We start from the raw sequence: 14,938 nt of genomic DNA on the forward strand, positions 1-14,938 counted from the left end.
AACTTTTGAAAGAGGTGCGTCTAACTTGGGATTCTTATTCCATGGCTGCGCAGTGTCCTCATCAAAAGGAAACCTCCTTTTTAGGTTACTGGAGAAGAATGGTTTTCTCTCAGGATTATCCCATTCCAGTTTAATAGTATCAACCAAAGAACTATGAACTGGAAACACTCTTGATTTTCTCTTATGTAATCCTTTATACATAAGATCATGTTTGGATAACTGAACCTCTTCCTCTTTTAATTCAAGGGTAGTATAGATAGCCTTTAATAAGTCATCTACATCCTCAACAGATAACTTAAATCTTGAGCCTCGAGTGGATTCTCTATCTCTGGGCTCTGTATCTGACCCTGATTCTTCCAGAGAAGAACGGGTAGATCTGACCTCAGCCTCAGAGTCTTCACTCTCTGCCTGCTGCGGAGTGCTTACTGACGCCTTCAGTGAAGACGGACTCTCTGCTGGAGTCTGGAGCTTGTCAATAAGCGTTCTAAAGGAACTGAAGGTGGACGCAAGCTCATCCCTAACAGAAGTAAGCATCTTCTGGCAAGAGGCAACCGGGTCATCCTTTACTAGGCCTTCTATACAGGTGCGACAAACTGCTTTGCTCCATGAGGAGCTCAATTTGTTTGCGCAAACCGCACATTTCCTTTTAAGTGGCTGCGCTTGGGCCTTGTCCTGAGTCTTGGTCTGCAAGACAAAATAAATGACCCACAATGTAATTAAAGCCACACAATCACTTCGTAACACCACGTGCAGGAGGGAGGAAATGTGTCCCCTTACACCCACTACTACAGAGGGGGGAGGGGGGAGGGAACACTCACAGGGATAGTAAGGTGGTGACAGAACACCCCAGGCTTACCTGTGAGGTGCTGGTGTTGGGAACTGCATCCGCTGCCTGTGCAGGTACTGCAGGAGGATCCATTTTGCCCCTCTTGGTCATCCACAGCCTGGCTGCTTAACACCAAGAAACACCAGCAGCCAGCGTTCTCTGTTCGCGCCGTTTATGAAGACTGGAACCTCGTCTCCGGCGCCCGATGATGATGTCATATGCCCCGGAAGTAACCCTCTCCAGGCACTTCCTGTGGGCCAGCTTGGAGCGCAATAGCTCCGCCCCCTCGAACGCTGCGGCTTCCTCCATTCCTTGCTCAGATCAGCCAGGCTGTCGGCAGGGAAGGACAACCGAAGCTCAGCTGAGCTAGAGTGCAATGCACTGCGCTAGGGGCACGACCTCACACCGGTCCTGGCCCTCTCCAGGCACTGAGGACAGAGAACAGCAACACAGCCAACCTCCCCAGCGGTGTGCTGCTTCTGGCAGAGGAAGAGGTAAGTGATATGCCCCAGAAAAAAAGGCCATACAAAGCCCCTGCTTATAAGGCCTATGGGAGCAGGTTCCATGAACATGTTACCCCCCCGTCCGGAGGAAACACAAATAACTGACATGGGCCTGGAGGACCGCCCTATTATCTGGTGGGGGTGAAGTGTTTCCTGTCCTGGTAGGAGGAGCCCAAGGTCTCATGGGCTGTCCTGGAAGACGCTTGGAGAAAAAAGGGTTAAAACCACTCGTACAGCGCGGCTATAGCTGCGGTATTGCCGCGGTATAGCCGCGCTGTCCCATTGATTTCAATGGGCAGGAGCGGTGAATACACCGCTCCTTCACCGCTCCACAGATGCGGCTCGCAGGAGATTTTTTCTTCTCCTGCCAGCGCACCGCTTCAGTGTGAAAGCCCTCGGGCTTTCACACTGAACAAACAGCGGAGGCTGTTTAGGGGCAGTTTGCAGGCGCTATTTTTAGCGCAATAACGCCTGCAAACCGCCCCAGTGTGAAAGGGGCCTTAAAGAAAGAATGGCAATCGTTTCATTACTCAAAACGAAACCCTAGTTACTGCTATAATAAACCACTTCAAGACCAAGCCTATTTCTGACACTTGTCATTTACAAGTTAAAATCAGTATTTTTGCTAGAACTCTACTTAGAACCACCAAACATATGTCTTTTTTTTAGCAAAGTCCCTAGAGAACATGTCATTCGTTGCAATATTTTATGTCACATGGTATTTACGCAGGCGTCTTTCAAACCCAATTGTTTCGGAAAAAAAAATGTATTTAAAAAAAAAAAAAAGTGTAAGAAAAACAGCAAAGTTAGCCCAATTTCTTTTTGCATATTGTGAATGATGATGTTACGCCGAGTAAAGAGATCACTAACTTGTTACACTTTAAAATTTCACATACTCGTGGAATGGCGACAAACTACAGTACTTAAAAATTTCCATAGGTGACGTTTAAAATTTTTTTAACGGTTACCAGTTTAGAGTTACAGAGGAGGTCTTTTGCTAGCATTATTGCTCTCACTCCAACGATAGCGGTGATAGCTCACATGTGTGATAAGAACACAGTTGACATTTGCCGGCTCGACTTGCGTATGCGTTTCCTTTAGCATGAAGGGACGCTTTAAAAGATTTATTTTTTCCCCCTTTATTTATTTAGTTTTTTTTAAAACACGGTCCCTTAAAAAAAAAAAAAATCACTATTGCTGCCACAAGGAATGTAAAGATCCCTTGTGACAACAGGCAGTGACAGGTAATTCTAAAAAGACTCCAAACCCTTCCTTTGCACTTAAGTCTTCAAAAACGCCCAAATCGTCGTTCTGGAATACCGATTTTTCTTTTTTTTACAATTCGCGCCACTGTCAGCCAAGTAAACCAGAAGCAACGTTGCTTCCGGGTTACTACATCAGAGACACGATCGAAGCCTATTCGGGCTTTGTTCGGGTCTCTGGACAGCCGGCGAACGTGTCCCCTACCGATGTTTGTGATAATGGGCGAGCGGCTTATTAGCCGCATAGGTTGTCATCATGAGAAAGCTGACCGCCAGCTCTAAAAAACGGTATGGGGGTGATGCCTCTGGCTGCAGGCATCACCCCGGTACAACAAAAAAATGACGAACAGGTACGTGATGTTAAGGGGAAAAAAACAAAAAAACAACCCACACGACTCCTCCCTTACTAATCACATTCCAGGTGTTCCCCTGCTGCTTTGTTAAGCCACTGAACCCCAACCCAAAATGTATTTCTTCCTCATTACATGACGGTGTTTGGCCAGCACACCAGCTTTGTATGGCTTATGCATTTGAGCATCAGTTTACAAAAACCTGCAATGTACAGAAACTTACTTGGCAATATCTGGATCTGGATCCACCAAGACACTGATAAAGTGGAAAAAAAGTGACCCCTTCCACTTTATAAACTCCTCCTGTTGATTTTAGAAGATTGACAAGCTTAGAAGAAAAAAAAAAGGCGAAGCAATCAACATTTTAACAGTTATATTTGTTAAATGAGTCATTTTAATATTATAATAAAATACCTTACTAGTAAAATAATTTTACAATTTTGAGCAGGACAGAGACAACAATGTTCAGATAAAGGTGGAAGGGGGGATGCTCTAGGTCTTAACCCAAATTTCTTACTGAAAACATAAGGAAGGGCTCCAAACCGGTTAGTCGACAACCTATAAATTTACCTCAGAGAAGTGATGACAAGGTAGACAACCTTGTGAGTAAGTAGATCGGGGAGTATCCCCCCCTCCCCCCCCCAATAAGTTCAAAGGGCGGTGTATGAAGAACCAATATAACCAGGTCAACACCCAGCAGCGATACTGGGGAATGTAAAGGGGGAACGGCATGGGTGACACCCTAAATAAAAAGGGTCCTCACTAAGGAGCGAGGGGGAAGCCTCTGCACGAGAACATCCAAATCCAAAACGTAGACTCCGGATAGTACTCGGGCTAGGCATTGATCCATTCCAGACCTCTGGGATGCAGTATCTTCACCTCGCACCATTAAAAAATTTGCATTCTGGATGCAGAGGTAAACCTTGTGAGAAGCAAAATCCTCAGCGATGAGACGCAAGGATGAGCTCAGTCGTGTTCGCAAACAGCGCGTGCAGAGCCCGCCAGGAAGTCGGCACTGCGGAGCCCTAATCACAGGCAGCGAGACATTTCCCGATCTCTGCAGCCATGCATCGGGACAATGTCTCACTGCTTGTGATTAGCGCTCCGCAGTGCCGACTTCCTGGCGGGCTCTGCACGCGCTGTTTGCGAACACGCCTGAGCTCATCCTTATTGAGAAGTATAGGAACAACCAAAAACAAGTAGGCCTCAACCTTTTTGACCAATGCTTCAACAGCCAGGACATTAAGTCAGCCACTTTAGTTAGGGTCCTTCTGGATCTTCTGCCAAGGGTCTGATGAGGTCCAAGTAACAAGTTTGCCTGGGGCAGTTCAGTGCTTGATATGGAACCAGGATGCCCTCCATATTAATCCTGTGTAGCAGGTGAGGAAGAAGCTTCGGATGAGGAAAGGTATAGATCAGGCTGTAGAGATCCCACAGAATGCCCAGGGCATCCACTGTGAATACTAGAAGATCCCTGGACCTTGGGACAAACTTGAGCAACTTGGGTTGTATCTAGAAACCAGGCGGTCCACAACCAGAGCCCCCCAACGCACGACTGAGGTCTTCAAACCACCAGGGGAAAATACCATACACAACTTCAGACAATGTCAACTGAGAAATTCCACCTGGTAATCTTCAATGCTGAAACGTAATTTCCACTCAAACCTCGACTTCTTAGAGCTGTGTGGTTCCTTGACCCTTTAGCACAGCTGGCATTGTCTAACTGAACACCAATCAGATGACCCTGAAGTCGAAAGGTCCACTGTTGAAAGAATGACTGAATCCGCTTATAGTTCCAGGATGTTGATCAGGAGCCAAGCTTCCTCTTACAATCAGGTCCCTGGCAGGGAGGGTGACCAGGACTCCTCCCCAGTCCAATAGGCTGGAATCTGTTGTGGGAACCTTTAATGGCTACAAGAGGAATCATTTTCCTGAGTCGAGAGCTGAATTCAGGTTACCCTTATCCCCTGCTGGCTGTGCAGAAAACACTTATAGGCTGGCCACATTTCTTCACAGTGGGGTCCTGGGAAGCGATGGAGGAGGATGAGCAGATCAAGCAAAGCTGTGAAAATGAAGAACACAGGAAGCGGATGTCTCCCCGCTGCCCGTGACTTCACTTCCCTACGTGACACGCCGGTTCCAGTGTTCTTCCTGGTGGCCACAGGACGCTCAGCGGACCCCTTACCATACCAGCAACGCATGGATGCCACCACCTGACGCTAGGAGCGATCCAGACGACCACACCACAGGTGAGCTTATGTTTACTTATATCCTTGTCAGTGTTTTTACGCACCTTGACATTAAAAACCTGCTTTTAATACTGCACTCAGGTGGCGCTTTCTGTGTTCTCCCTCTTCTATTTCTTATACAGAGTTTGCTTTCTCTGGAGGACAGCAGCCGCCTACTCAACCCCATCATCTCTTCAAACCCCCACCACCCCCCCACCCTCGTTTCATTGACCTATTCTATGTGTATGATTGACCTATTCTATGTTTTTAGTTACACTGTCTGTTGCACTTACAGTTATGGATCCCAATCATACAAGAGCAGGGACTGCCTATGTTTGCCGCTCGGTGCTGGACACTGAGGAAAGCAACTTCCGATTTATCTTTGAATGCCCTGCGGGCGGGTGAATGCCATTCATGATGGGTGAAGTTTGGGCCTACAAGCATGGCGATTGCCTTTTTGTGGAGTAGTGGCAAGGCCCATTACTATATTCACTGTGTGGGGTTTTTGAGTAGATGATGGCATCATGACATTGGTTTTTACCATTATGGGGCAATATACAAGCTGTGGTAGTGTTTAACCAATTCCCTACCGCCGTATAGTAAAATGACGGCAGCAGGAACCTTCGTACCTCCGGGCAGGCGTCATATGACGTCCACTGCTTCCCGGCATTATGGAGAGCACGTGCTTGCTGCATCATTGGGGACGCGATGTTAATGCCCGGCGGCCGCCATGTCTGCCTGGCACCAGCGATTGCACATCACGGAGTAGGGACGTGGATCTGTGTGTGTAAACACACAGATCCACGTCCTGTCAGGGGAGAGGAGACCTGATTGTATGTTCCTTGTACAGAGGACAGAATCACTCTCTGGGACACACATTTAACCCCTTCAGCGCCCCCTAGTGTTAACCCCTCTCCCTGCCAGTCACATTTATACAGTAATCAGTTCATTTTTATAGCACTGGTCGCTTAATAAATGTGAATTGCCCCAAAATAGTGTCAAAAGTGTCCAATCTGTCCGCCGCAATGTCTCACTCACGATAAAAAAAAAAAAAAAAAAAAATCACAGATCGCCGCCATTACTAGTATAAAAAAAAAAAAATTAATAAAAATAGACAAATCTAACCCCGATTTTGTAGACGCTATAACTTTTGCGCAAACCAATCAATATACGCTTATTGGGATTTTTTATTTTTTTTTACCAAAAATATTTAGAATACATATCAGCCTAAACTGAGGAAAAAATTTGTTTAAAAAAAAATTGGGATTGTACAGCAAAAAGTAATATTGTGTTTTTTTCAAAATTGACACTTTTTTTGTTTATAGCGCAAAAAATAATAAGAAAAAAAAAATGCAGAGGTGATCAAATACCACCAAAAGAAAGCTCTAACTGTGGGGGGGGAAATTATTTGGGTAAAACGTTGCATGGCCTTGCAATTGTCATTCAAAGTGTGAGAGCGCTGAAATCTGAAAATTGGCCTGGGCAGGAAGAGGGTGAAAATGCCCTGTATTGAAGTGGTTAAAAAGGGGCCCGCCTCTATCTCCATCTTTTTAAATTTTTATAATACAATATAGAAAGTAAAAGATTTTGCTTCATTCAAAACAGGACGACACTGGCAAAAAAAAATAATGAAGAATAATGAAGAAATTCTGGGAGTGGGAGGGGTTAAGCAGGACTGTCCTAACAGCTTTGCTTTACAGTCCCCCAGCATCCCCCATTTCCAATTACTTTAGGAAAAAAAAGTAACCACGTACTATTAAACGTAGGTAGGCACCAGCTGAATTTAAGGAAAAAGTAGAGTAATGGATCACTGCTATTATTGTAGAGAGAGTCTCTCTCTCATATATTATATACACACAAAGTTTTGGCGGATTACTCACCTGCAGTAGGTTGGTAAGCATGATGAGCGTTTGTCTCCGAATGAACGGTTCGGGGTCTCTAAGACACACAGACACATTAGGGATATATCTGTCCACCATGGTGGTGTATCGGACACACAGGTCACATATAACGATAATGACATTGTTGCGGATGGCCACTTCATTGCTGACCTCCAGTTCTCGGGCAAGAGCCGGGATACATTTCTTAGCCAGGTCCTCGTGTTGGAGACAAAGCTTACCTGGAAGAAAGTTCATCTGAATTTAAAACACAAAAAGGATCAAACCGAGAAATGGTATTACCATCGTAGGAAAACAACAACCCCACCTCCCCCCCTCCCAAGATGACCCATTATGAATGCAATCCAGCGATCTCAAGAAACCGGTAAATCATGCCTCCTTATAACATATTCCATGGCTAAGCTGGCAAGCGACAATTACGGCACAGGAGCCATTTGGCGATGTCAGCCTACTTCCACATACAGTAGGACCTTACCAATCAGGCAAAAAAAAAAAAAAAAAAGAAAAAAAGACCAGCGCAAAAGCCTTCTCATATCTATGGGTAACGGAATACTACAACTGCCTGAAGATTTAATAATAATAACGTTAATATGATATTAGCTATGAAGGCCAGACTCCTACAAAAGGAGCATTAATTTCAGAAAAAGTTTAAAGTGACTTATTTTAACTGTTCCTCTTTAACCATTTGAGCTTCAGAAGGTTTTAGCCCCTTCTTGACCATTTTTTTTTCTCTCGCTATTTAACACTGCGCTACTTTAACTGGTAATTGCGCAGTCAATGCAACGCTGTACCCAAGCAAAATTTCACTCAAAAAGCTTTTTCTTTTGTGGCATTTGAAAATTCTGCTCATTTTATATTGCAAAAAAAAAAAAAAAAATCACCCAATCAGCAGGTCCTAATCATGAATCATTGGCCGTGACTCTGACAGACTCCCACTGGGTGCAATCACAGAAGGTGTCAGCACGGAGGGGGGGGTGAGCCCTAAACCTGGAAGTAGGCAGAGACATACGAGTTTTGCCTGCACAGACTGCCCGTCAGCAGTACATTGTGAGTGGGCAGTCTGCAAGTTGTTAAAGCATCCTATAGAAAAATATAAAAAAATAAAAGTAATTGGGTTGTCTTACCAAGAGTGATAAAAGCATGAGCGCGGACCAATGGTGGCATTTTGGAATTTCTGAACTGGGAAAGAGGTTGAGAGGATGGCTGGGACTGACTCTGCGACTGTGGTTGAGACTGACTCTGCGACTGTGGCTGAGACTGACTCTGCGAATGAGGTACATCTTCATTCTCCGAGCCGGTAGAACCTAAATAAAATGCAAACATGTTTTTTGAATGGAGGGAAAAAAAAAAAAAGGGGGGGGGGGGTACTTTACACCAGACAATAATTTGTGAAACAATCCTAATATATGTAGCTGCTCCCTAAAACAATGAAAAATCTTTGTGCAATTTGAAAAATGGGTGGTAGGGGGCGCTGTGTGATAATATATGCCATATCACAAAGACCATATAACATGGAATTATTATTATAGGATTTATATAGCACCAACAGTTTGCGCAGCACTTTACAAATCGGGGAAGACAGTACACTTACAATACAATTCAAACACAGGAGGGATCAGAGGGCCCTGCTCGTTAGAGCTTACAATCCAGGAATAAAGTGACATGTGCAAATAAAGTGCAAATGTAAGGTAATTAATACCTTTCTGTGAAAAATACTATAAACCGCATATGAATAAAACACTTCAAGTATCTCAATTCAAATATAAAGTGCAACATTAGATATAAAAATAAAAATATTTGTTACAAAAGTATAACGGTGAAAATGTCCATAGTGCAAATTAATAGTGACTAGAATCTTGAAGGCAGAGAAGAAATCCTTCACCGTATAAGATAATACAACACCAAATGTGCTCAGATATGAAAGCTGCTCACCAGATGGCTATGACCTCTTTGCATTCCGCTCGGGCTAGGAGAGAAACTGGAAGCTGGGATCCAAAAATGGCATGACCGGAAGCGCCATTTCCAGATCCCAGCTTTCAGTTTCTCTCCTAGCCCAAATGGAACGCACGCCAGCTTGGATGTGAGCCCAGCGATGAACAGCTCTATCATAATTCATGCAGACTATCCTCATTGCCAGGCTAAGGCATCAACAAATGTAAGCAGGCACCCAGTTTTGTATTTTTGATTATTTTTAAATTAAAAAAAAAAAAAAACCAGTACTGCGCTATGGATTGTCTTTCTGTTTCCTTAGGAGATAATTGGGGAGGGGAGGAGGACACAGAGGCTTCATCCATTAACTAAGGGTTCCTAACAGGATATCCCTCCAGCGCAATAGAAGTTTTTTTAAGTGAAGAGGTCATCGCCATCTGGTGAGCAGCTTTCATATCTGAACACATTTGGTGTTGCATTATCTTATACGGTGAAGGATTTCTTCTCTGCCTTCAAGATTCTAGTCACTATAAATTTTCACTAAGGACATTTTCACTGTTATACATTTGTAATAAATATTTTTATATCCAACGATGCACTTTATATTCGAATTGAAATACTTGAAGTGCTTTATTCATATATACAGTTTATAGTATTTTTCACAGATGGGAATTACCTTACATTTTCACTTTATTCCATGTTATATGGTCTTTGAGATAAGGCACATATTGTCACACAGCGCCCCCTACCACCCAGTTTTCATGTTTTCTGAATGACTAGGCCAAACCTTTTGAGGGTCATATTTAGAGGTCGACCGATATGGGTTTTTCTCTGGCCGATGCCAAAGCCGATATTTAGAAATCGCGGTGGCCGATGGCCGATATATGATGCCGATTTTATTTGGGCCGATATATTAGGCCGATTTTTTTTTTTTTTTCCCTTCATCTCATAAAATCTAACAGTTAGACCCCTTTCACACTGGGGCGTTTTTTCAGGCACTTTTGGGCTAAAAATAGCGCCTGTAAAACGGCTCCCCTGCAGTCTATGTGAAAGCTCGAGTGCTTTCACACTGAGGCGATGCGCTGGCAGGATGTTAAAAAAAGTCCTGCAAGCAGCATCTTTGGAGCGGTGTATACCGCTCCTCCACCACTCCTGCCCATTGAAATGAATGCGCACCGCTGCCGAAGCGCCTGCAAAGCGTTTCGGCAGCAGCGCTTCAGGGGCGCATTTAACCCCTTCCTTGGCCGCTAGCTGGGTTATAAGCGCCCCGCTAGCAGCCGAATAGCGCTGCTAAAATGACGGTAAAGCGCCGCTAAAATTAACAGCGTTTTACCGTCAACGAATGCCCGCTCCAGTGTGAAAGCAGCCTTAAGTAATAAGTGATACAGAAAATTTTTTATATTTAAACATTTATTGAACAAAACAAACCTCCAATCAGTTCACAATGTAGAATTTAGATTAAAAAAAACAACTATATCTTAAATATTAAATACACAAAAACAGGTAATCAAAACTTTTGGACGAAAAAAAATGGGCTAACTTTACTGCTTTTTTTTTTTTTTTTAATTTCATTAGTGTATTTTTTTAAAAAAAAATTGCGTTTGAAAGACCGCTGAGCAAATACCGTGTGACATAAAATATTGCAACAACCGCTATTTTATTCCCTAGGGTCTCTGCTAAAAAATATATATATATAATGTTTGGGGGTTCCAAGTGATTTTCTAGCAGAAAATGCAGGATTTTTACTTGTAAGCAACAAGTGTCAGAAAAGATTTAGTCTTTAAATGGTTAAACTGAAAACTTCTCCACGGAGTTCAGTCTATTGATAAAAGAACCTGAAAGAGATACAATGTATCTTCTTATCAGACTTGGCAGGCTGCCCAGAGGAGGAGAGAAGATAACTTCACACAACTTGCAATTGACTTCTATTACAGAAGCCATTTGCAAGTCCCGCTGAATCGGCTTTTTTAATCAGCACAATCGGCCGATGCCGATTAAGTAAAAAAAGCCAAATATCGGCCGATATATCGGTCGACCTCTAGTCATATTCAGCATATTCCAATAAATCTTACCCTGCCGTTCTGGCATGGAGGCCAGTATAGATTGCACCAGTAGCAAGACCCTTTTCTCCACACGGGCCGGACACATCTGAGCGGCATCTCCCAGGGTGAAGAGATATCGGACCTGGGCAGGAAGAAAAGGTTATGAATCAGACAGGGGTCAACATTTCACAGAAAACCTGTGTCAGACCAAGGAAATTCATACGGATGAACAAAAATGTGCAACCAGGGCTTAGCGTCAATGAAATCCTCACAAAACGTAACTTTCGATCCAACGTTTCAGGGCAAGGGAAATTACATGTAAACTTTCACTTTCAATTGTGAAAGCGATAGTTACCGGTTCTGTGGTTTTGCACAGAGTAGCCCGGATGCTCAGCTTCTCATGGGCCCATGCCAGCGCTCCTCCTTCCTGCTGGGTGCCCCCACAGCAAGCAGCTCGCTGTCGGGGCACCCAAGCAGGCACGCACTCCCGATCGGTGGCTCTGTGTCCATTCACACAAGGAGCCACTAGCCCCCCCCTTTTATACTTGTCGGAACCCATTCTCGATCCAGCATTGTGCATGAGGGCAGCGGATCTCTCCACTCTATCCCTCCTCACTGGGCAGACTGATAGCAACTCACACTTTTTCTAATCTGAAAAGTTTCTAGCCAAGCAATAATCACATGAAGTGCAAACTGGATGGTACAAAAGAGAAAGATACTGTGTATCAGCAAGTACAAGGATACAGTACGAAGTGAATTCATTATGTGCAGTACAAGGTATATAGTTTATTTATTGCAGTGTCCCTGCACAAGAGTGCAAAACAAACCGCATTCCTGGGACCTACATTAGAAGTATAATCAACATAGGTATGGTGCTTAATATAAAAAAAAAAAAAAAAGTCTCTCTCTCAAAAATTTAACCACTTCCCATCCGGGCCAATTTTGGCACTTCACTCCTACTTGTGAAAGTCATAATTTTTTTTTTTTCTAGAAAATGACTCAGAACCCCCAAACTTTTTTTAGCAAAGACCCTAGGGAATACAATGGTGGTCATTGCAACTTTTTTTTATGCCACACGGTATTTGCGTAGCGATTTTTCAAAAATGTTTATTAAAAAAAAAAAAAAAAAAAAAAAAAAAAAGGTTTCATGAATTAAAAAAACAACAAACAGTAAAGTTAGCCCAATTATTTTTGTATAATTTAAAGACGTTACGCCGAGTAAATAGATACCCAACATGTCACACGCTTTACAATTGTGCACACTTGTGAATGGCGCCAAATTTTGGTATTTAAAAATCTCCATAGGCGACGCTTTATAATTATTTATAGGTTACATGTTTAGAGTTACAGAGGAGGTCTTGGGCTAGAATTGTTGCTTTTGCGCTAACGTACGTGGCGATACCTCACGTGTGATTTAAACGCCGTTTACATATGCGGGCGCGTCTTACAAATGTGTTCGCTTCTGTGCGTGAGCACGCAGGGGCGCTTTAAATTTTTTTATTATTTTACTTTTTTTTATTTTTACACTTTCCCTTTAAAAAAAATAATTTTTTTTGATCACTTTTATTCCTATTCTAAGGAATGTAAACATCTCTTGTAATAGGAATAGTGCGTGACAGGTCCTCTTTACGGAGGGATGTGGGGTCAATAAGACCCCAAATCTCTCCTCCAGGCTGGAAAGGTCGAGATAAAAATAAAATAAAACTCTCTGCCTTTCCAGTCGCATCCTAACATCATAACATTGCACCTGGGCCTCCGAGGGTCGTAGAGATGACTGGGGACTATCTGGTCACCAGAAATCTCTATGTTAAACTTCCGTCAGCGACCAATTCGTTCTCTGCTGTGCCGATTGCAGGGACGAGCCCAGAGAAGCACCGGATGGCGGCGGCGGGGACGTCCCCTCCCGCCGCCTGTAAGAACGATCAAGCGGCTGAACTGCTATGATTGTTCTCATGGTGCACAGAATTGTTGACTGAAAAAAAGATGACCTGGATGATGCCTGTAGCTGCAGGCATCATTCAGATATTCCCACTCAAAGTCCATGACATCATATGACGTACCTTGGGCGGGAAGTGGTAAATAAAGGAAAAAAAAAAAAATCTGAAGCTTTACAATCACTAAGTATTACCCCTTAACCATGCACCCCTAGAGGAACATTTAGCCCTTACAGTGCAGGGAGCCCCGATGAAAGGGTAGATCGTCTAACTCTCAAAGTTCAGCTTTAATCCTAATGTGCAAAGAACAATGACATCCATAACTCTCTAGCACAACAAACTGAACAAAAAACTAGTAGAGGGTGGGGGGGTAAAAACTGCTATAAAATTATATTTAAAAGCAGAACTCCGGGCAATTTTCTTTCCCCTCTGTGCAGTAGGGCTGTGCCCACAATACATGGGTTAACTGCTCGTTTTTCTCTAGGGGAGAGGACAGAGGAGATGCACTTACCTGACCCACAGAAACTTCCCCACAAAGGACCGGTCTGGCTCCCCCACATTCTAGCGGTCTTGAAAAGGGACTGTTCCTGACGTCGGCACACTTAGAGGAAGCGCCTTAGACAGAATAGTCCACCTTTGAACCGTGGGGGAGCGCGGTTTTTCCGGAGGATCGGCAGATCCAGCAAATATGAACCTTTGCTCACCTCCAAATAACAAAACGAGCAGGTGACCCTTGCAGTGCACACAGCGCCCCACAATTGGTTTTTTTTTTTCCACATTTATTTAGTGACTTCCTGGTTTCCAGGCCTAGGCACATGTTGTTATACATTCCAGAAGTCTTCAGGAGGGGTCATCTTAGCTAAGCACACCCTTCTGCCTGCATGCCTAAGCTAAGGGCAAATAGATTTTTAGGAAGTAAATGCTACATGAATCATCTGCCCTTCCTCATGAAGGCCATGACCAGAAATGTTAAAGGGGTGTTTTTTCAAAGTGACTTCTCAGCAAAATAAAGCATGGAGACATGGATGGATGGATGGAGTTTTCTTGGAATATAATGTTTGGTTTGTTGTGCTCATATGCAGTGTAATTCTACTTTAGGTCATACTCACCATCAACTCATGATCAAACTGCTGGGCATCCGACATCACGATAGAGGAGATATGTTCTTCACAAACTGAAACCAGATCTCCAAACACTTCATTCAGCAACTCCTACAATATCAAATTTCAGAAAAATTAATAAAATCAACATTGTGTTAAAATTTAAAAAGGGCAAAAATAGAATTGCAGGCAAGTTGAAAAACAGTCAGGCTTGCAGTCAAGCTACAGGAGACAGACAGACAGATGTTCAACACCTTCCAAAGAACGAGAAATCAGTTACCTGAGCAGATTCCAGAGACTCAAACTGTGCATAGCAGAGCTTCTGCAAGGACTCAATTGCTGGGCTGATTATCTCTGGTGGCGATTTAAATTCCTTCAACCAAGACTTAATATGGTCTGAAAAACAAAATGGCGAGCATAACGTACTGCCACAGACAATTCAGCTTTTTCCTATTTATGCAGCAGTTCTTCGCTGTTAAGGAACCAACTCACCACCATAATAACTTGCAAACAGGAGCAATCAAAGCAGCAAATGTAATATAAGTGCCTATCCTTGACTCTGTAGAGAGCCTTCAATGAGCAAAGTGGGATTTAAAGCTGAACTGTATTTAATCACCTAAACACGGGGCACTTACACCCGCTTCCTGCCCAGGCCAATTTTCAGCCCTGTCGCACTTCGGATGACAAAATTATATATATATATATATATATATATATATATATATATATATATATATATATATATATATATATATATATATATATATATATACACACCGTATTTATGGGCGTATAACACTCTTTTTTCCCCTTAAAATCAGGGGAAAATCGCGGATGCGTGTTATACGCCGATCCCCGCTGACTGA

At 43.3% G+C, this 14,938-nt stretch overlaps 1 protein-coding gene across 1 annotated transcript in view; it reads right to left on the bottom strand.

Moving 5' to 3' along the window:
* Window positions 1-14,938, bottom strand: part of NCAPD3 (non-SMC condensin II complex subunit D3) — a 63,473-nt gene that overhangs the window by 13,743 nt on the left and 34,792 nt on the right. The window contains exons 20-25 of the mRNA XM_073603483.1: window positions 14,353-14,468; window positions 14,082-14,183; window positions 11,069-11,180; window positions 8,192-8,371; window positions 7,050-7,288; window positions 3,165-3,244 (exon numbers count right to left, since the gene is read on the bottom strand). Coding sequence (XP_073459584.1) covers window positions 3,165-3,244; window positions 7,050-7,288; window positions 8,192-8,371; window positions 11,069-11,180; window positions 14,082-14,183; window positions 14,353-14,468 — 829 coding nt within the window. The remainder of the gene's footprint in view (window positions 1-3,164; window positions 3,245-7,049; window positions 7,289-8,191; window positions 8,372-11,068; window positions 11,181-14,081; window positions 14,184-14,352; window positions 14,469-14,938) is intronic.

This window comes from Aquarana catesbeiana, linkage group LG10 (assembly GCF_042186555.1).
Source record: "Aquarana catesbeiana isolate 2022-GZ linkage group LG10, ASM4218655v1, whole genome shotgun sequence".
Classification (NCBI taxonomy): Eukaryota; Metazoa; Chordata; class Amphibia; order Anura; family Ranidae; genus Aquarana; species Aquarana catesbeiana.